The following is a 23,962-nucleotide window of genomic DNA, read 5'->3' as shown; positions in this document are numbered from 1 at the left end:
TTTTTGCACATGGTGATGTGACTTCTTTTAATAGAACCATAGCCTTGTCTATATTTCCTTTTAGGTCATGAGTCCTTTGAGGATCAGAGGATATGTTATTCTTCTTGAATCCTCAACACTGGAAAAAAAAAAAAAAGAGAGAGAGAGAAACAAACAAAAAACAAAAAAATAGTGTGTCAGATTTTTTAGGTACATAATTATTTTATTCTTAACAACAATCTCGAAGCTGTTGTATGAATCAAGAAACCAAGGTTTAGCAAGGATAAGTCACAATTAAAATGAGGCAGACTTGGGAATACAAAATAATTAAGTCTGCCTCAATAGCTGTCTGTCTGACCCCATTTTTTAAAGTGATGCCAAATTCCCTTCTATTATTCTTCACATCCTATCCAGCTCTCTTCCCAAATAATCCCTACTCATTTCTTCCTGGGAAGTTATCTCAGGAAGATATTAAAAGTAAAATTATATGACTTAGCCAGTATATAAAAAAGCAAAAAGTACTGATCTCTGATTTTCTCTGTGGCATCTGATTTTTTTTAAACAGATTTCTTATTCACTTAAATGATTGTGTAGTAAAATTTAGCTGAAGTGGTTTAAGTATTATGGCACAAGGATAAAGCTGTAGATAGTGGGTCTGTGTTTGACCAGATCTGTCTGAGAATCCATTTCTGAGGGTTAGATCCTCAAAATTGTTCCCAATGTTTTCTTTTTTTAATTTTTTGTAACTTGTTTTCTGCTTGCACTCACTTATGAATTTCAAATGCTCTGAAAACTACTTGAGGATATGTCTTTTATTTAAACAAAAGCAAAATCAGAAGAACCTGTGACGGTGGTGACACATAGATACTACTTGTGATGCATAGGACTAATTCTCACGTCGGCTGTCTATAAAATGTGTACTATATATATTGATCATCGAGTTGTCAGGATGACAGTAAAATAAGTCTTTATGTTGGCTTTAATTTATTTATTAAACCAGTGACACAGATATTTTTAAAATCCTGGATTTGGTGCAATTTTCATTTTCTTTTCCTTTGTAGTTATTTTTTTAACACTGTGAAATTTGAAAAAGAATTTACCATTAAAGAAAAAAGTGTGCTATAATAATAGGAAAAACCTACTAATTATTAAGAAAATTAGGCTATGTATTCTCTTGACAGATATTTTGACAGATAATTAACACACAATATAGCGGGCAACCTTAGATTCTCTACAGATGAATTCTGTCACTCCCAAAGATGTGCATAACCCCAATTTTACTTAAATGGGTTACTCCATTCTTGCTATCTAATTTCATAAACTTGATGGATTCTCTCTTTCTTGATGAACTGAGAAAAAAATCTTCACATCATCTACAGGGATGAAATTGGAAAGAAGCAGACTGCTGCAATGATAGGTAGGCTACTCATATGGATGATCATCTCTAACCATACTCTTTAAATTTTATTTCAGGTAGCATATATGAAGTAATCTAAGACCCCAGTTTGGCATTGAGATCATAAGGGAAGCATAAAGACACCGGGGGAAAACACTATGACCTTGGGAGAGTCCCTTAACCAGGTGATCACTGAGCAATAAAGTATAACATTTAGCAGGATACATTTTAGAGTCACACACTTATAAGGTTAAGAGGACTTGCTGCCTCTTTCTGTATGGCAGATTTTTTAACAGTGAAAGAAAGATAAACTCAAATGCTGTTTTGTTGTGAGGACTAAATGAGAGAACATATGAGATGCTTTCAGCAAGGTGCCTGATGCACACGAGGTCGCTAATCATTTTCAAGCCTTCCACTTATGCAGCTGCTATCTCCCTTCCACAGCACCAAGAGACAAGGGTTATAAAATAGCAAAAAGAATCATTCAGTTTTAAAATATTCTGTATAAAGGCAAGATTATATTGGTGTAAGTAGATTTCTTCCCAGTATTTCTACTTTGAAGAACACAGTACTCATTTGAATATATGAGTTTCAGTATGTGGTTTTCTTTTTTAAAAAATCAGTCTTATTTTATGATAAATTTCCCAATATCTCATTGGGGTGAACTATGGAAAAAACACTTATAAATATTACAAATGACTTTGCAGAAGAAGTAGTTTTAGAGCACTCAATAACCTGGATGTGATTTTTAGCACTGGAGAATAAAAATGATAAGAAAATACTAATAAAGTTCAATAAAGATACAAATAAGGATGTAAATTCAATCACCTTGAAGGATAAGGGAAACCTTAAAATATCCACCATAGAGTTACTCAATTTTAGACAAATTAACTGAGACAAAATGTGAGAATTAGTTCAGGAGGGAAAAAAATGAAAGGAAATCATTTAAAATGATTCATAGGGAGACTTAGGGTTATTCTTAAATACTCTATTTGATGCTCAGAGAAAAATCAGATAGATCATATTAAGAACAGCAGTGCAAGGTAAAAGAAGGAAAAATGACAAGCGTAGGAAAATAGGAATCTTGTTAATACTAGGCATGCGTGTCTGCTCTGTCACTCAGTTGCGTCCTATTCTTTGGGTCCCCATGAACTATAATCCACCAGGCTCCTCTGTCCACAGGATTCTTCATGCAAGAATACTGTATTGGATTGCTATTTCCTTCTCCACATGATCCTCCCAACCCAGGAAATGAACCCATGTCTCCAGCATCTCCTGCACTGACAAGTGGATTCTCTACCACTGAGTCACCTAGAAACTGCTAGGAAGATTGTCTATATAAAGTGAATAGACTTATGGCACCCATGGCAACTCAGTTATGAGGATACTCCACTAAAAGCAGCATATTGATCTAAATTTCACAATCTAAACTTGCATGTAAGATCTTAAACTACCTCTTTCATCACCACAGACATAGGCACCGTATAATCTTTACTCCTTTTTGTCAGCATTGTCGTTGACCTTTGTAGCCCCTCCGACTTTCTTCAATCTGTTTTTATGTTCCTTTTGATGTTGTCTTGAGGTCTTCTTCTCCTCAAACAGGCCATGTCTTACAAGCCTGTGTTTGGGCTCAATCTTCCTCATGTAATTCAAGGAACTGCAAATCATTTCAAAGCCAGCTGTCCTGCTCCCACCAAAATGAGTTCTGAATCCAAAAACAAAAATGACATCTGGTATGATCTTGTACATTTTAGCTGGTTTTTCCAAAATTTTTGGCTTAGGTATTGTTGCCTTTCCAGGGTGAAGGACATCAATGACAATTTTTTCCACTGAAGTATTCTGTTGACCATTAACTTCCTGGTATGGATATTTACTGAGTTATTCATGATGGTGGCTCCAGTCTTGATTCTTAAAGATAGTGCATAGTCCAATAGCTGACTATGGTTCTGGGAGGGCCTTATGACTCACTGGACCTGAGAAAGGAAGTTTTTTTGCATCTTAGGGACAGAGACGATTTGTCTTCAATTATTCCTAGCAGCTTCATTTGGGGGAGGGCTACTGAGGTTCTTAGGGGAGGGAGGGGAGCAGAAGTACTCCCTGCATCTTGACAAAGAACTGTGGATTGATCATGTGTTTTCCCTACATTTTTTGGAGTTAAAAACTCTGGTTTTCAGGACCACTCTGAGTAGCTCTTCAGTGTAACCCAATAATTCTGTTTTTTACATGCACCCAGGGATGGGGGAGCCTGGTGGGCTGCCGTCTATGGGGTCGCACAGAGTCGGACACGACTGAAGTGACTTAGCAGCAGCAGCAGCAGCAGCAGACTATTCTCATTCAAGTGTTTAAGGATCACAGTATTAAAAGCTTGTCTATTAAATGTAATTTTATAGATTTCCAAAAGTTTTTGATAATTTTAATGCTAAATGTTATTTGAAATTAAACAGATAGTGAGTAGAAATAACATAAAGGAAAAATATTTTGTTGTGAAATACCTTAAGTAAAGGAAGCAACATGTTGGCAAAGTGGAATAGTCCTATGGGGGTGACTTGGACCTGCAATTTGTTGATAATTTTGTAAATTATCTTAGTATAAGAAGTATTCTACTGTGGAAATAATAAAATCTCCAAATTTTTAGATGACACTGAGCTCTACTGGATAGTGAAATATTGAGCTGACAAATCCAATTTGCATGACAATGTCATAAAGTTGTGGGTGGGTATTATGAATGTGGCAGATGGATTTCAATATGGACAAACCAAAAATGCTTTTACAGTAAAATCCAAACCATACTTATTATATGGTAGATTTTATTCTCTTTATTGTAATGAACAAGCTGTGTGATTTTAAGCAAGTCATTCGAACATTTGCAGCAGAATTAGGAATTAAAGTCAAGTTAGTATCTCAGAAGAGAGAACCAAAAGAGAAGGAATTGAGTTAGAAAATTCTGGAGTATTTTTTGATTGGATAATATCAGTGAAGACAAGTGATGGAATATACAACTTCTTCCAGTGCTACTACCCCTCATCCCAACCTCTATTAAAACCTCAGTTCTGAACAGAGGAGTTTGAATTTACATAGCACATAACAGCAGCAACAACAAACAATATAGTAATAGTCTAGGAAAGTAATTTCTTACTGTAATTACCCACACACTAGTTAAATGCAGTGGCACTTGTGTCATAAATACTGTGTGAATAGCTAATTTTTACTAAAGCTCACTATATATCAGGCATTGATCTAATTGATTTGTGTTTATTAATGCATTTAATCCTCACAGTAACCCCAGGAGACAAATATCCATACTATCCCTTTGTTCAGATGAATAAATAGAAGCACATGCAGGTTAAGTTTCTTGTTCCATCATAAAGTAGGTGGTAAATCAAAACTGGCTTTGTGACTGATTTACTTTAAACAAAATTAAAAAAAAAAAATACATTCTAGTTTAATTCTCTTTAATGATGCCACTCTTATGAACTTGCTTTCTGTTAGCTTCCTTGAGTGAAAGTAAAACAGGTGGTGTTATAGCTAGTTCACTGGTATTGTACCTGAGATCATTTTTATCTTCTATAGCCTAGAACATAGACATACTCTGGAAAGTGAATTTTGAATAAGAAAATTATTCACCTACTCTGAACTTCAGAAAACGGTATTTGAAATCCACTGATCTAGGCAAGAGGCAAAGATTGTTGTAATTAGACGTGCAAAGAAGAATGACATTGCAGAATTTCAAATTGCAATAGATTTCACAGGGCTTACCAAACCTATGGAATATGTATGAAGTCATGAAAATGGGCAGGCTTCCTTGATAAAGAATCCACCTGCAATGGGTCAGAAGGTTCCACTGGAGAAGGAAATGACAACTCATTCCAGTATTCTTTCCTGGGAAATCTGATGGACAGAGGACCCTGATTGGCTTTAGTCCATGGGTGGCAAAAGAGTAGGACATGGCTTAGAGACTAAACAACAATGACATGAGATTAGAAGCATTCTGATTGATCCAGAAATATGTGCATTATATGTTTTAGAAGAAAAGTGATCTCTAACAACAGATATCAGTTGAAGAAGTTGGTTTGTAGGAAATTTTAAACTGAAAAAAGAAATAGAAGTGCCCAATAAAGATGAATATTTAGAAATATAGATGGGGCATAGGAGTAGAATCCTGAGGAAACACCCCACTTGGAATGATAAGCCTTTTTAAGTCCTTCAGGAAAAACATCCCAAGTGTAAACAAACCAGACAAATGGGTAAATACATATCCAGACCAGTAGGTGAATGGAATGATTGATTTAGGGAGTGGATTGAAGAGACACAGTGAAAAGTACAGATGAACCTGTTCAAGAGCATCTGTGTATGCTGTGCTTAGTCACTTCAGTCATGTCTGATTCTTTGTAACCCCATGGACTGTGGCCAACTAGGCTCCTCTGTCCATGGGATTTTCCAGGCAAGAACACTAGAGTAGGTTGCCATTTCCTTCTCCAGATGATCGTCCCAACCCAGGGATTGAACCCACATCTCCCGTGTCTCCTGCATTGCAGGCTGATTCTTTATGGTGAGACACCAAGGAAGCCCACAGGAACATCTGCAGCCAGGTAAATTGAAAAAAAAAAAAAAGAAAGAAAATATTTTCAGACTTAAACTGATTTTTATAGGTCAAGAATGATGAAGACTGAGAAAAATCTGGTGTGTCTGACAAACAGAAACTTGACAAATGTTGAGAAAACACCTTGAGTGGTTTGTTGAGGTTCAGTGCCAGATTGCAGACTATGAGATACATTTATAAGGAGGCTATGAGGAAATATCGGAGAAGGCAATGGCACCCCACTCCAGTACTCTTGCCTGGAAAATCACATGGATGGAGGAGCATGGTAGGCTGCAGTCTGTGGGGTCGCTAAGGGTCGGACACGACTGAGCGACTTCACTTTTACTTTTCACTTTCATGCATTGGAGAAGGAAATGGCAACCCACTCCAGTGTTCTTGCCTGGAGAATCCCAGGGACAGGGGAGCCTGGTGGGCTGCCGTCTATGGAGTTGCACAGAGTCAGACATGTGTGAAGTGACTTAGCAGCAGCAGCATGAGGAAATATAGCATGGAGACAGTGAGTAGACTAGTCTGATAATAGAAAAGGAAGTCAGATTAAAGGTAGTGAATTACATTTTCCATTCAAAGACTAACTCAAAGTTCTTAGTTCTTTACTTATGTTAAGAATGCTATATTCACCATTACGATGCCAGTTATCAGAAGTTTACATCCTTTGGACTTTTAATTCCTAAATGACAGTATCAAGTTTACATATAGGCAACCAGAAAAAGTCTAAATTAGATTCATATTTAAGCAATTTATCTTATTATTTGTAAGCACTTATTAAATAATTCTTCAAAGTTTCTAAGACATATTAAAGGATTTAATAAAAAATGCACATTATTTTCTTTGATACAATTTTTTGTTTCCATTGATAGAAGTTCAAATTGTTTTCATAAATCTGCTTGAGGATAAATTGAATTGTATGCAATGACTGACTGGCAAGGACATCTGAGCAAATTATTCAGAAATCATCCAATGATTCTTGATGTTTTTAGTTAACTTGTAGCATATCAAGATAATAAGCTTTCCAGACAGAGATATAGAAAAATAAATAAAGGATTAATGAAAGCCAAATTAGTATCTTATATTCCTGCAGAACTTGACATAAAAACTTAATACTATTCAGCTTCTTTAAAATAAATAAACATCCTCTGGTAAGAGTCACAAGTTTCCAAGTTCCTTGAAACTATCCATAAGTTGAAAACTCTGAAAAAAAGATTAGAAGAAGAAAAAGTCTTCTGGGTTTAGGGTAAAACATTTAATACCCAGTACAGAATCTAGTACTAGTATGTACAGCCTGGTATACTGCAGTGGGTAGCCTTTCCCTTCTCCAGGGGATCTTCCCAACCCAGGGATCGAATCCAAGTCTCCCGCATTGCAGGCAGATTCTTTACCAACTGAGTCACAAGGGAAGCCCAAGAATACTTGAGTGGGTAGCCTATGCCTCCTCCAGCAGATCTTCCTAACCTAGGAATTGAACAGGGGTCTCCTGCTTTGCAGGAGGATTCTTTACCAACAGAGCTATCAGGGAAGTAAAGATACCCTACGTCCAAGGGCAAAGGAGAAGCCCCAGAAAGATGGTAGGAGGGGCGAAATCGCATTTAGAATCAAACCCCATACCATCCAGAGATGCTAGGAGGGCTCAAACAAACCTTGTGTGCACCAGGACCCAGATACCCCACAGAGACTGAGCAAAAAATGTTTCAGTGTCTCCTGCAGAGGTACAGGACAGCAGTGGACTGCTGCAGGAGAAGGGGCTCTGGGTGCAGCAGACTTGGGTATGGCATAAGCCCTGTTGGGGGACGTCACCATTAACCCCACCACAGAGCCTCTAGAACTTACACAGGACTGGGAAGCAGACGCTAGGAGGGCAAAAACAAAACCTTGTGCACACCAGGATCCAGGAGAAAGGAATAGTGACCCCACAAGAGACTGACCCAGACTTGCTCATGAATGTCCAAGAGTCTCTGGCAGAGACATGGGTCAGCGGTGGCCTGCTGCAGAGTCGGGGGCACTGAGTGCAGCAGTGCTTGAATAGGACCTTTGGAAGGAGGTCACCATTATCTTCATTACCTCCACCATGATTTGGCCTCAGGTCAAACAAAAGGGAGGGAACACAGGCACACCCATCGACAGAAAATTGGATTAAAGATTTACTGAGCATGGCCCCCGCCCATCAGAACAAGACCCTGTTTCCCCCTCAGTCAGTCTCTCCCATCAGGAAGCTTCCATAAGTTTCTTCTCCTTCTCCATCAGAGGGCAAACAGAATGAAAACCACAATCACAGAAACCTAACCAATCTGATCACAGGGAACACAGCCTTGTCTAACTCAGTGAAACTATGAGTCATGTCTTGTAAGACCACCCAAGATGGACAGGTCATGGTGAAGAGTTCTGACAAAAGGGGGTCCACTGGAGAAAGGAATGGCAAACCACTGCAGTATTCTTGCCTTGAGAATTCCATGAAAAGTATGACAAGGCAGAAAGACAGGACACAGAATCATGAATTCCCCTGGTTGGTAGGTGCCCAATATGCTACTGGAAATCAGTGGAGAAATAACTCCAGAAAGAATGAAGAGATGGAGCCAAACAAAAAACAAAACCCAGTTGTGGATGTGACTGGTGATGCAAGTAAAGTCCAATGCTGTAAAAAGCAATATTGCATAGGAACATGAAATGTTAGGCCCATGATCAAGGCAAATTGGAAGTGGTCAAACAGGAGATGGCAAGACTGAACATTGACATTTTAGGAAGCAGCAAACTAAAATGGACTAGAATGGGTGAATTTAACTCAGATGACCATTATATCTACTACTGTGGGCAAGAATCACTTAGAAGAAATGGAGTAGCCATCATAGTCAACAAAAGAATCTGAAATGCAGTACTTGGGTGCAATCTCAAAAATGACAGAATGATCTCTGTTTGTTTCCAAGGCAAACCATTCAATATCACAGTAATCCAAGTCTATGTCCCAACCAGTAATGGTGAAGAAGCTGAAGTTGAACAGTTCTATGAAGACCTACAAGACCTTCTAGAACTAACAAGCAAAAAGGATGTCCTTTTCATTATAGAGGACTGGAATGCAAAAGTAGAAAGTTAAGAGATACCTGGAGAAACAAGAAAATTTGGCCTTGGAATACAAAAAGAAGCAGGTCAAAGGCTAACAGAGTTTTGTTGAGAGAACGCATTGATCATAGCACACACTCTTTTCCAACAACACAAGAGAAAACGCTACACATGGTCATCACCAGATGGTCAACACTGAAATCAGATTGATTATATTCTTTGTGGCCAAAGATGGAGATGCTCTATAGAGTCAGCAAAGACAAGACTGGGAGCTGAATGTGGCTCAGAAAATGAAATCCTTATAGCCAAATTCAGACTTAAATTGAAGAAAGTAGGGAAAACCACCAGACCATTCAGGTATGACCTAAATCCAATCCTTTATGATTATACAGTGGAAGTGACAAATACATTCAGGGGATTAGATCTGACAGACAGAGTGCCTGAAGAACTATGGATGAAGGTTTATGACATGGTACAGGAAGCAGTGGTCAAAGACCATTCCAAAAAAAAAGGAATGCAAAATGGCAAAATGGTTGCCTGAGGAGGCCTTACAACTAGTTGAGAAAAGAAAAGATGCAAAACGCAAAGGAGAAAAGGAAAGATATACCCATTTGAATGCAGAGTTCCAAAGAATAGCAAGGAGAGATAAGAAAGCCTTCCTCAGTGATCAATGCAAAGAAATAGAAGAAAACAACAGAATGGGAAAGACTAGAGATCTCTTCAAGAAAATTAGAGATATCATCTTTACATTTCATGCAAATATGGGCACCATAAAGGACAGAAATGATATGGACCTAACAGAATCAGACGATATTAAGAAGAGGTGACAAGAATACACAGAATAACTATATAAAAAATATCTTCATGACCCAGAAAACCTTGATGGTGTGATCACTCACCTAGAGCCAGGCATCCTGGAATGTGAAGTCAAGTGGGCCTTAGAAAGCATCATTACGAACAAAGCTCTTGGTGGGGATGGAATTCCAGTTGAGCTATTTCAAATCTTGAAAGATGATGCTGTGAAAGTGTTGTACTCAATATGCCAGCAAATTTGGAAAACTCAGCAGTGATCACAGGGCTGGAAAAGGTCAGTTTTCATTCCTATCCCAAAGAAAGCTAATGTGAAGAATGCTCAAACTACTGCACATTGCGCTCATCTCACACGTTAGCAAAGTAATGCCCAAATTCTCTAAGCCAGGTTGCAACAGTATGCGAACCATGAATTTACAGATGTTCAAGCTGGATTTACAAAAGGCAGAGGAACCAGAGATCAAATTGCCAACATCCATTGGTTCTTCAAAAAATCAAGAGAGTTCCAGAAAAACATCTACTCCTGCTTTACTGACTATGCCAAAACTTTTGACTGTGTGGATCACAACAAACTATTGAAAATTCTGAAAGAGATGGGAATACCAGACCACCTGACCTGCCTCCTGAGAAATCTGTATGCAGGTCAAGAAGCCCCAGTTAGAATGTAACATGGAACAACAGACTGGTTCCAAATTAGTAAAAGGAATACGTCAAGACTGACTGTTGTCACCCTGCTTATGTAACATATAGGCAGAGTACACCAGTAGAAATGCTGGGCTGGATGAAGCACAAGATGGAAATAAGATTGCCAGGAGAAATATAAATAACCTCAGATATGCAGATACCACCTCCCTTATGGCAGAAAGCGAAGAAGAATTAAAAAGCCTCTTGATGAAAGTGAAAGAGGAGAGTGACAATGTTGGCTTAAAAGCCAAATTCAGAGAACTAAGATCATGGCATCTGGTCCTATCGCTTCATGCAAATAGATGGGGAAACAATGGGAACAGTGACATAGTTTATTTTGGGGGGCTCCAAAATGACTGCAGATGGTGATTGCAGCTATGAAATTAAAAGACACTTTCTCCTTGGAAGAAAAGTTATGACCAATCTAGATAGCATATGTAAAAGCAGAGACATTCCTTTCCACCAAAGGTCCATCTGGTCAAAGCTGTGGTTTTTCCAGTAGTCATGTATGGATGTGAGAGTTGGACTATAAAGAAAGCTGAGCACTGAAGAATTGATGCTTTTGAACTGTGATGTTGGAGAAAACTCTTGAGAGTCCCTTGGACTGCAAGGAGATCAAACCAGTCCATCCTGAAGGAAATGAGTCCTGAATATTTATTGAAAGGACTGATGCTGAAGCTGAAACTCCAATACTTTGGCCACCTGATATGAAGAACTGACTCATTGGAAAAGACCCTGGTGCTGGGAAAGATTGAAGGTGGAAAGGAAAAACGATGACAGAGAATGAGATTGTTCGATGGCATCACCGACTCTATGGACGTGAGTTTGAGCAAGCTTTGGGATTTGGTGATGGACAGGGAAGCCTGACATGCTGCAGTCCATGGGGTCACAAAAAGTTGGACATGACTGAGGGACTGAACTGAACATAATCTAGAAGAGAAAAAGAGATAAACTAAGAATACTCAAGTCCATTCTGATTACCATAGTTTATTGGGATAAATGGGCTGATCAGGAAATAAGAATGACTTTGCTGAATCTCTTGTTTGAGTGGCAAAACCAATTCAGGTGTTTGAAAGGGAGAGTAGCACAGGATCCCTCTGTCTGTACTTTATCTGGAGCAAAAACAACACAGAAGGTTGGAGTGGAACAGGGGTACATTTTAACTGATGTTTAGTCCAACAAAGGTTGTTATTTCTGATTCAATGACTGTGACCTTAAGTGCCGAATTACCAGCAGAGTGTTAACAAGTTCTCTCTGGTTGTAGAATGGCAAGAACTCTGATAGGCTTTTCAGTTGGTGCTAAAGGTAAAGAGCCTTCTTGCAAGTGCAGTAGACAAAGGAGACATGGGTTCAATCCCTGAGTTGGGAAGATTCCCTGGAAAAGGATATGGTAATCCACTCCAGTATTCTTGCCTGGAGAATTCCATGGACGGAGTAGCCTGGGAGGCTACAGTTCATTGGGTCATACAGTCAGACATGACTGAAGCCACTTAGCACACACTTATGTAAGAACTCTGATATATAGCCTTTGGATTTTTTATGTTGTAGTTACTTCCATTATGGTTGATCTCAGTCTACCAAGAGATGAAGAGAGGCACACAACCAACTCTTGCAAGCAGGGAAAGACAGCTTCAATATACTGCTAGAATAGCCATGTATATTTCACACAATAAGTGATAAAAGTAAATTGCTTCAGTCTTCTCTTTGGTCTTTGTATAGTTTTCTGTGTTCCTGAATTAAGACCCTTAGCCACATCTGCAAAAATCCCTTTACTATATAAGGTAACATTCAAAGATTCCAGGAATTAGGAAATGGATGGCTTGGGGTCGTTATGCAACCTACCACAATCTTCAAGGGTATGCCATTTTTCAATATTTTTCCACTACTTTTAGGGCCTGCCTTATTCAGCAGTAAATTAATGTGGTTGATTCATAAATTATGTAAGCATGTAATTTTGTGCATAATTTCCTCATTGACACAATTCTTGCTCTACAACTAAACCTGATGCCTACACATACATCCTTGGCTCATGACTTTGCCTGTAGTTCATTTTTTTTTTTTAATGCCATCAGACTTTCCACCACCACCAAATCTTAGGTTATCTGCATCTACAGTGTTTTTACTTTTCTCCCCACTGTGACAACTGATGAATTCTCTAATAAAGGCCACACTCTTTCTGCATCCATTCTGACTATATCTTAACTCATTATCCAAGCTACTTCCTTAATTATTCTCTCTTCAGTAATATCCGACTTGAGGGGTGGCAAAGGAACCCAAGGACTATTTTTTATTGATATTTTTCTTTGTTTTCTTTTTTTCATCCTCTCTGTACCACTTTGGAGCCACTATAGCCCTGGAGAAGGGTCTGAAGAAATTCCTTCAGACCTACCTTAGGAAGGAATTCAACCTTATAGGTGAAGATTCTATCTGGAGCAGACGAGGCATGAGGAGCCCAGTGTTGTACACAGTGGATTGTGGGAAGATGCTTTGCTCTAGTGAACCTATTATCACAACGTAATGTTCCTCTATCTACCTAGAAATGCATTTAGTATCACGTATGATATCAGTAGATTGATCTAAACTTTTGTTTTTAATTCATGCTTGCTTGTATATATTTTCCATCCTTTCATGTTAATACTTATAAAGTTTTTAGAACAATGCCTCACATGTACCAATTAATTGTAAATGTTGATTGAATAAAAATTAAAAAATGTTGATTGAATAAACATAAGACAAACTGAAAAAACATCTTTAGAACTAGGCTGAGAACTTGAATGACCATAGAAATGAAAGTTTGAGCTTGTCATACATGAGGCAGAGATAGTGAGACCTTGAAAGAAGACCAGAGATAATAGTGTAGGGGAGGCAGAAGTGTGTCGTATCAAGGGAGAGATACAGCAGTTGTATGAATAAAAGGCTGTCAAAAGAGAAAAGTGGTTAAAGGGGGTGATTAATAAAGTTTTGTATGCTTTGCAGAATGTTGTCTTTTTGTTAATTATCCTCCAAATCATTAGCAAAATTCTGTATTACTTATAAATGCCTTTGACGCGACATTTATCTGTCTTATTTACAATGCAATGATCTGTGAGAGTGCTCCATGGAGCACTGCACCAGGGCAGGCAGATACTCTAATGCACAGTTACACTCAGTACTTAGGGTACTATCGCCCCTTGTGTTATATTATAAGCTACTTAAGGACAATCACTGCATTTGTTTTGCCCTCCATTATATCCCCACTGTGTAACAAATTATCTGACACACACTAGGTGTGCAACAGATTTGTGAATGTATGAAGATAATTTTTCACAGTGCCAGCAGAGGAAAATCTGATCATGTCACTCATGTGCTTGCTATCTTCTAAAGTTTCCCCCCCTATATTCTGGATCATTTTTGCATGTCTAAATGACCTTGGCCAGAATTTTTACTCCCTGCAAGTGCCACTGCAGCCAGGTCCGTGGAGACACAACCAGTTTCACTTAGTTGCAACTTGAGCGCATTCTGTAAATGCACGTGGGAATTAACTGCCTGTGGAGTCACCTTTAGGGATGGAAGCCCATTGATATGTCTGCCAACAAGATTATCCTGAATGCATCTCATAAGGTTCTGGTACTGTGGGACCAAGCTTCAGCTGCCTGTCAAAGTGGTCGTCTTCATAATGCAACCCCCCTTTTCACTATTTCATTCCTCAACCCCACCCCAACCCACACTACTGCTGTCTGGAATGCATTTCATATAAACTATCTATAAACACATTTTGTTCCAAGCCAAGATAATATATTTTATAACAGTTTATAAAGCTTTATTTTTACCTAAAGGGAAATAATTTGCCTATGTATATAGTGTCTGTTATTTTTAGAAAGATCTTCCTTTTTTTTCTGAGACATGCAAAAACACAATGTTCTGGAATGATTTTTATAGCTAACTCTATGGTCACAGCAGATTAAAGGTAATTTTTATATTCAAACCCCTGCAGAGATGTTTGCCAAGTTTTCAGAAATATCCATTATAATGCCTGTCTCTGCAGTGAGAGGTTTGTAAAACCCAGCAGGAGTTGCAGCTGACTGTGATGCAAAAATGGAATCATCCATGATCATATTCTATTTTTATTTTCAGACTAAGTGTTTAATATAAGCCACCTACTTGGGAAGTCATTCAAGAATATGTCCTTCTTACCAACACACTCTTCAATTACTATTTTGAAGAGAGATCAAATAGTAATGTAAAAGTCTTTTGAATTATGAACAATTCCAAACTATTGAATGCCTTTCTGTGAAAGCGAAATTGTTAGTTGCTCAGTCGTATCAGACTCTTTGTGACCCCATGAACTGTAGCCTGCCAGGTTCCTCTGTCCATGGCATTCTCCAGGCAAGAATAATGGAGTGGGAAGCTATTCCCTTCTCCAGCATATCCTTTTTACCTAGGGACTGAACCTTAGACTTCTACACTCCAGGCAGATTCTTTGCCATCTGAGACACCAGAAATAATATTAAATATTTCTTGTGTTTTTTTTTGTTTGTTTGTTTGTTTTTTGTTTTTTGCCTATTATATTGATATAAACTCTATATCCCTTCAGTGAGCTCGGTAAGTTTTACTAGAAACAGTTCATTTAGCAATGTATATAAATACTACGTCTAAGAAGCTTGGACACTGTTGTGTGTTTCCCAGTGTGGTAAGCTTGGCTTCTTTCTCAGATGGGGTGACTGTGAGAGGTGGGTCGACAGTCATTTCTGCTTTGATGTGAAGGCCTGGAACTGAGGGTTGGGCTGCAGACATTCATGTGCAAAAATGAGAAGTTTTTGCATTCTGTACCACAATTCACATTAACAACTTTAGCTTTCCTTGGGAAGTTCACTCATGTCATCGAGACAAACCTTTTGGTCTTATCAAATGTAGGGATAGGGAAGAGAGTGGAGTCCAATATTGATAGATGATATAGATGTTTAACATACATACTGCAAGTCCTCCTTTGTTTGGCACCATTCCTTATGTCCACCCTTAGCTAACTGTGATTTCAGAGTTTTTTCAAGTTTCCACTGGGCACATGGCTTTTAGCCCTTTTTTTGGATCCCATAAACTTTACTCTAGGTTGGCTCAGTGGTAAAGAATCTGCCTGCAATGCAGGAGAAGCGGGTTTGATCCCTGGGTCTGAAAGATCCCCCCAGGGAGGAAGTGGCAACCCACTCCAGTATTCTTGTTGGGGGAAATCCCATGGACCAAAGAGCCTGGTGGACTACAGTCCATAGGGTCGCAAAGAGTCAGACACAACTGAGAAAACAAGCCTGACTAATCCTTAACTCACATCCTTCCTTATCCTTCCAGAAATATGTCAATATGTCTCATTTGTTAATGAAATGCTACCTCTCCTCATTGATGATATGAATATTTCTACCAGGTTTCAGAATAGAGACAGGAGACAAATACAGGAACCCAGTCCACCAACTTGAGCTGCATGCCCACTTATCATTGAAATAATCATTTTCCTTGATTTCCTTGACACTACAATACTGTTTTTCCTCTTATTGTGCTCATCTCTACTCGCTATTCTTTATAGGATTTTCATCCTTTATATTTCCATTGCAATTTGAATAATTCAAGGCTTCGTCCTAAGCTCACTTCATTTCATACTCATTTCATGAGCTTTCTTTCTTTTCTCTTTTATCCCCAGGGAGTTAAGAATGTTTCATTTGAACCCAGCCCCTCGCCACAAACTCGCCAGGACGTCAGGGTTCCCCTCAGCTGGGCAGTGCCAGCATCACTCCACAGGCAGCACAGCCTCCAGGGATGCCCCTCCTTGGTGGTCCCAGAGGAGACAGCTGGGGGGCTGCTGGCGAGTGCAGGAGCGGAGGGCTGGCATGCACACAGGTGGCAGCGTGGCTCACATCACTGCCTCCTTCACGGGCTTTCATAACCACAGTAATGGTTTATTTATCATTCGCATCATGGAGAATCATGTTCATATTTCATCATTATTATTGAAACTGAATTGTGTTTGTATAGCAAAATTTTAAGAGAAATAACATTTAAAGTGTATCACAATATTATTTCCTTGTTATAATCAATTTAAAGTTTCACTCATGAAAAACACGTCCAGGAGAGAACACGTGTCCACAAATAGCTTTAAAATCTATAACAACATGGTACTGAATGCTAATTGTCTACTACTCATTTGTTCAGTTCAGTTCAGTTCAGTTGCTCAGTCGTATCCGACTCTTTGCGACCCCATGAATCGCAGCACGCCAGGCCTCCCTGTCCATCCCCATCTCCTGGAGTTCACCCAAACTCATGTCCATCGTGTCGGTGATGCCATCCAGCCATCTCATCCTCTGTAACCCCCTTCTCTTCCTGCCCCCAATCCCTCCCAGCATCAGAATCTTTTCCAATGAGTCAACTCTTCACATGAGGTGGCCAAAGTATTGGAGTTTCAGCTTTCATGGGGCCGCAGAGTCGGACACGACTGAGCGACTGAACTAAGTAACTAACTAACCAGTCCTTCCAAAGAACACCCAGGACTGATCTCCTTTAGAATGGACTGGTTGGATCTCCTTGCAGTCCAAGGGATTCTCAAGAGTCTTCTCCAACACCACAGTTCAAAAGCATCAATTCTTTGGCGCTCAGCTTTCTTCACAGTCCAACTCTCACATCCATACATGACCACTGGAAAAACCATAGCCTTGACTAGACAGACCTTTGTTGGCAAAGTAATGTCTCTGCTTTTGAATATGATATCTAGGTGGGTCATAAATTTCCTTCCAAGGAGTAAGCGTCTTTTAATTTCATGGCTACAATCACCATCTGCAGTGATTTTGGAGCCCCAAAAAACAAAGTCTGACACTGTTTCCACTGTTTCCCCATCTATTTCCCATGAAGTTAACATCTACTTATTTTCAGCTTTTACAGTCAGTCTACGGGAAAGTTTAGAACTCTTGGTTACATTTACAGAAGAGAATATCAGAGTAAAAGTGGCAGATGAAAGGACATAAAAGTAACGTAGAAAAAGTAAGGGAAAAATAGGAGTAAAACTATCACTTTGTATAATAGAAAGTCAAGAATTATTTCCAAGAGTTAAAAGAATAGTAGGGATTTAAGCACATGGTCAAATTAAAAAGGAAAGAACAGAAAAGTATTATATAAATATAATATGGGGGTGGATAGAAGAAACGTGCATATCATATGGGGGAGTGAACAGCTATTCTCTAAACTTGATTAAACAAGAAGCACAGTTTATATGAAAACCTTGGGAAGAAAAATATGAGAAGTTAGATAACTGGCTTTAAGGAATGAGATTGAATGGAAGAGAGGTTTGGCTTTCCCCTCCTCTTATCAGCACTTATAAACCTCTACATTCCTTTGATAAGGGTATATCTCTATGTTAAAAAGTAAAAATTAGTAGACAATCACCAAGAAAACAACCACCTTAGATAAATTATAGAAAGAACAAATGTGAATTTTCTAGCTTTTCTAACAAAAATCTTAAAAAGACTGTTATTGAATGATGTAGTTGAAATTTAGCAGGTATTTTCCACCTGTGTTTTTTTAACTTAGATGTTAACTTTAAAATAACACTTTTATTTTAAAATTTTATTGAGCCTTTCATATAGTACTTCACAAACAAATTTTTTTAATATAGATGTTTGTAAAAAAAAAATAAGTCAACAATTTCAACTGCTTTAGTAAATTCAACAATACAACTAAAAATATTTTTTAACTTAAAGATATAATTTTAGTTATATAAGAAGCAATGACTGAAAAGGCCAAAGTTGTATGCTCTGAAAAGGCCAGTGAGAATGAAAATCAACAGCCTAAGAGGGAGGAACTGGTTTTAGCAGGAGGAGGGAAAGTGGAGTATCTCTGCTGAATTAGAATAAGGGAAGAACAGTATAAATGGAGATGTAGTTAGATTTGAATTTCCGTTCATAGGAAAATAAACTTGACACTTAAATAGTTTTGTAAAGCAGTGGGTAGAGAAGGAGGCTCTCCAGTTTGAGAAAAGAAGGCAAGATTCCAAAAACTTTTGGGAGAATTACAAATTAACCATCCACATCAACTTACTAGGATTGAAGGACAATGTTGAAGCTGGTGATCATGCATGCTTGATGAGTGTAACCTTCTAATAGCTTTGAGGTTCCAAAGCAGTCACAACTTAAGTGTATTCGAGTTCAATGGGAGTGGCGTTTTGACAAACATGAGCAACAGAATCAGAAGGGCAAATGGGTTTAAATACCAGCAAACAAATTACACTAATCATTCTATAAATGCTTGACAATTTAAAAATAGAAAGTAGAAGGTAAAGTTAAGTGCTACACCTAGGCCATGAAATAAAAGAAATGCAAGAGTGCTGATCATAAGTACTGAGCTTTTAAATCACTAGTGAAGGTGGAATCAATTTTTGGATTCTGACTTCACATGTGCTTGTCTTCTTTGTGAAAGTTAATGTAATGTTTAGGGTTGTTGTGTGAAAAGAAGGCAGAACAGCCTAAACAATCTCAAGCCTTATCCAAATGCATGGTATTATTACATCAGTTCAGTTCAGTCGCTCAGTCGGGTCTGACTCTTTGTGACCCCACAAACCGCATGATGTCAGGCCTCCCTGTCCATTACCAACTCCCGGAGTTCACCCAAAGCCATGTCCATCAAGTTGATGATGCCATCCAACTATCTCATCCTCTGTCATCCCCTTCTCCTCCTGCCCTCAATCTTTCCCAGCATCAGGGTCTTTTCATATGGGTCAGCTCTCTGCATCAGGTAGCCAAAGTATTGGAGTTTCAACTTCAACATCAGTCCTTTGAATGCACACCCAGGACTGATCTCCTTTAGAATGGACCGGTTGGATCTCCTTGCAGTCCAAAGGACTCTCAAGAGTCTTCTCCAACACCACAGTTCAAAAGTATCAATTCTTCAGCACTCAGCTTTCTTTATAGTCCAACTCTCATATGCATACATGACTACTGGAAAAACCATAGCCTTGACTAGATGGACCTTTGTTGGCAAAGTAATGTCTCTGCTTTTGAATATGCTATCTAGGTTGGTCATAACTTTCCTTCCAAGGAGTAAGCGTCTTTTAATTTCATGGCTGCAGTCACCATCTGTAGTGATTTTGGAGCCCAAAAAAATAAAGTCTGCCACTGTTTCCACCATTTCCCCATCTATTTGCCATGAAGTGATGGGGCTGGATGCCATGATCTTAGTTTTCTGAATGTTGAGCTTTAAGCCAACTTTTTCATTCTCCTCTTTCACTTTCATCAAGAGACTCTTTAGTTCTTCACTTTCTGCCATAAGGTTGGTGTCATCTGCATATCTGAGGTTATTAATATTTCTCCTGGCAATCTTGATTCCAGCTTGTGCTTCCTCCAGCCCAGAGTTTCTCATGATGTACTCTGCATATAAGTTAAATAAGCAGGGTGACAATATACAGCCTTGACGTACTCCTTTTCCTATTTGGAACCAGTCAGTTGTTCCATGTCCAGTTCTAACTGTTGCTTCCTGACCTGCATACAGATTTCTCAAGAGGCAGGTCAGGTGGTCTGGTATTCCCAACATTTCAGAATTTTCCACAGTTTATTGTGATCCACACAGTCAAAGGCTTTGGCATAGTCAATAGAGCAGAAACAGATATTTTTCTGGAACTCTGTTGCTTTTACGATGATCCAGTGGATGCTGGCAATTTGATAACTGGTTCCTCTGCCTTTTCAAAAACCAGCTTGAACATCTGGAAGTTCACAGTTCATGTATTGCTGAAGCCTGGCTTGGAGAATTTTGAGCATTACTTTACTAGCGTGTGCTTCTGCTAAGTCACTTCAGTCATGTCCGACTGTGTGCTACCCCATAGACGGCAGCCCACCAGGCTCCCCTGTCCCTGGGATTCTCCAGGCAAGAATGCTGGAGTGGGTTGCTATTTCCTTCTCCAATGCATGAAACTGAAAAGTGAAAGTGAAGTCGCTCAGTCTTGTCCAACTCTTAGTGACCCCATGGGCTGCAGCCCACCAGGCTCCTCTGTCCATGGGATGTTCCAGGCAAGAGTACTGGAGTGGGGTGCCATCGCCTTCTGCATTACTAGCATGTGAGATGAGTGCAATTGTGTGGTAGTTTGAGTACTTGGCATTGCCTTTCTTTGGGATTGGAATGAAAACTGACCTATCCCAGTCCTTTGGCCACTGCTGAGTTTTCAAAATTTGCTGACATATTGAGTGCAGCACTTTCACATCATCATCTTTTTGGAGTTTGCATAAATTGGTGTAAATGGAATTAGTTATTGTCTAGTCAGCAAAATGTTACAATTTTCAAACAAAGATAGTCCAAATTCTTGAGGAATTAATGAGAAAATAGTCAAAACTTTATGAAAATGGTTATAGAGAATCACTTCATTTGTAAGCTACCAACTAGATAAATTTTAAGAATGGACATCTATTCTCCTTCATTTTTCTCACCCTATAGACATTCTTATATAATTTTGAGGTTGGCATACTATACACACAGTCATAGCTTTAACTACAGTGGTGGGATACACAGTGATGACTCTTCAATCTCTTTATCCAGCCCAGCTCTTTCTTGTGCATATTAGGATTATATTTCAGTATATGTACCACATATTTCCACATAGATGCCCCATAAACATCTCATTATTCCTTTATCTGTCTTATCTCTTTTCATGAAAAGAATCATGACCCATCCGATGAACGAGGTGAAAGCGTCCTCTTACTCCAGAGCACCATGTTTAATTAATCATCACGTTCTGACAATTCTACCTTGTTGGTGTCCCAGGCATATTTTCTACCCTTCAGTGTTATTACCGGAGATTTCATTCTGTCCCTCCTCACTTCTTGGCTGCTTAGTTTTGGTAGCCTCTAAATTGGTCTCCCAATTTTCCTTCTTATTTCTCATCTCTCCTCCATGCTGTTACCTAGCAGTGTGTCCTTTGGTAGTTCACTGTATCTCTTTAAAATTTGCTTCCTCATCTCTGAAATAGATACTGCATTTATACATTCTACCTCATAGAATCATAGGATTATTGGTAATAAATACATACATTATATATAAACTCTGGTTATACTTGTCATACTTCACTGCAGCATATACTCTAAACTAAGCATATAAAGACTACCATTGAAACAGATTATTTTTTAAGCTTCACAATCTATCAGGATTCTCAAGCTCACTTCTTAATAATACCGTCATAGGTTTTTTATTGCATGACAGAGCAGGCCACATATTATATATCAACTGTAATATAGCACTTTACTTCTTTAATGCAATGCTTAGCTGTAAATGTCTGTAACAACAAATGAAGTATTTAAATTTGAAGATACTTTGGGTATATGGCAATACCTATAAATATAAAATCATCATTTCTGCCTGAATTGCACTTAAAAAAGTTCCAACTGCTTCTATTATTGGAAAGTAATAATAACAATTATAACTATACCATGACATATTAAAAGCTGAACATTCTATTTGAAGGTGGCTAAAGTGAAAAAGTGATGAAAAATGAACCTTGTAAAATGCTTGCAATTTATACACATATGCTATATAGAGGCCCTAAAGAGCAAAGGAAAGAACTGTGGAGTTTTTATTACAGTTCATCTTTTCAGAATCTCTTTCCCTTTCTGGCACAAGGGTAGTGCTATGGTTAATAGTTCTCATCTATAGATCATCCCTTTCCTATGTAAGAAAATTTGTTCTAAGATATGCAAATCTTAACTAAAAGTGTAGGGTTTCTAAATACTGCAAATGTCTTTTTATTTTATTTGTGCTAGGTTTAATAGTTTAGAAGGCCACTAATATATTTTTAAAAGTGGTTTTATATAGAAATACAGTTGACTTACAATATTGTGCTAATTTCAGATATACAGCATAGTGATTCACTATTTTTACAGATGATACTCAATTTTTCACATTTGAAGTAGCTAACCATTAAATCCAGGGCAGGCAACTTACCATCATTACGCAGAGTCAGTGGTGTTGGAGGACTAAGTACTCGAGCATTCGTCACTGTGTTTTTCACCAGACAAATATAGCTGCCAACATCTGATGTTTGGACTTTAGAAATATAAAGGTTCCCTGTCTCCTGGGAAATGAACCGCCGGCTGTCTTCGGCCACAAAGGAAGGGAACTCATTAAATACCCAGCTATAGATGATTTCTGAAAATATACAAAATTTAATGGTTGAAAGATTATTTTATTAACAGTTATACTCAAACAACAAAGACTTTATTAAGTGTTAGATATGTTGCAAGATCATACATATGTGATTCAGATATCTATATCATTTTGTATTTTATGTTCAAAGAACTATAGCTCTTTATGATTAAAGGAAGATCTGAAATATTTTATTTCATAAACATTTCTTAAAGCCTTTATCCATTCATCCATGCACTCATTCACTCAATTCTAATGTGTGTTGAATGTGTTTTAGATGACAGGCACTATGATATGATAGCACTGAAACTAAAAAGACGAGAGAGTTTCCCATTCTCAAAGATCAGTCTAAGGAGAGAGATCTACCCAAACCTATGAAAAACCATGTGGAATAAAGAAATGGAGGTGTGCATTGTATCAAAAGGAAGCTGAGGGAAAAGGCAGTTAAGCCACAAGTCAATCAGCAAAAACTTCTTCAGCTGAGATGCCTGAGCTACATTCATTTACTAATTTTTTCACCAAATACTAGTTGAGGGTCATGGTAGGCCAAGAATGCTCCAAGTAGGGGGAAAAAATGTGTGTGTTCTCATGGAGCTTTCATTATAGTGGAAAGAACAAGAATATAGATCCAAAATAAGTATTTGTCAAGTGGTAATAAGTGCTGGAAAGAAAGCTAAAGCATGAATATAGAGCTGGAGAATGACAGGGGTGAAAAAGACATGTGAATTTATATTTTAAAACTCTGACTGCTGGATAGAGATGAGACTGTGTGAGGAAAAAGCAGGGACCAGGGGAAGGAGAAGCAGGAGAAATAATATCCACTAGCCTCAGTGGCTATTTTCAAAACAGACATGAAATGTGTAAATGATTTGCACTAGAATGGTGCTTAGTCGTGGGGACAGTAGTGGTAAAGTGGTGAGAAGTGATTGGTTCTAGTAAAAATGTGATGTCAGAGCTGATTGGAATTGTTGATGAATTGATTATGAAATGTGAGAAGGCAAAAAAGATTAGTCAAGGAGTAAGATTTTGAGCCACCACCACAGTTCTGAATTACTGGAGTGAAAAATCCAAGGAAAGGAATTAGAGGTTAGAGATACTGGAAATAAATCCAAATGACTACACACAGATTCACATGGTATGTATGTTGTGCTAAGGAACTTGCACTCTATCCTGAATGTTTTCTAGCAAAGAGATGACATAAATATGTACATCTGTAAGTGTGGGGAAAGAACAAATTAGCCATGATGATGCAGTTGGGCTCTCTCACACCACGGCCTCTCGCTCTTGCCCCACATTTTGTAAATAATAATTAT

The 23,962-nt window shown here is 38.4% G+C and overlaps 1 protein-coding gene across 1 annotated transcript in view; it reads right to left on the bottom strand.

The window, feature by feature from the left end:
- CNTN5 (contactin 5) overlaps positions 1–23,962 on the bottom strand; it is a 1,686,091-nt gene that overhangs the window by 446,662 nt on the left and 1,215,467 nt on the right. The window contains exon 8 of the mRNA XM_025266987.3: positions 22,449–22,652. Coding sequence (XP_025122772.3) covers positions 22,449–22,652 — 204 coding nt within the window. The remainder of the gene's footprint in view (positions 1–22,448; positions 22,653–23,962) is intronic.

This window comes from Bubalus bubalis, chromosome 16, assembly GCF_019923935.1.
Source record: "Bubalus bubalis isolate 160015118507 breed Murrah chromosome 16, NDDB_SH_1, whole genome shotgun sequence".
Taxonomy (NCBI): Eukaryota; Metazoa; Chordata; class Mammalia; order Artiodactyla; family Bovidae; genus Bubalus; species Bubalus bubalis.
Note: the sequence above shows the minus strand (reverse complement) of the source record. Positions and strands in the feature narration are given on the sequence as shown.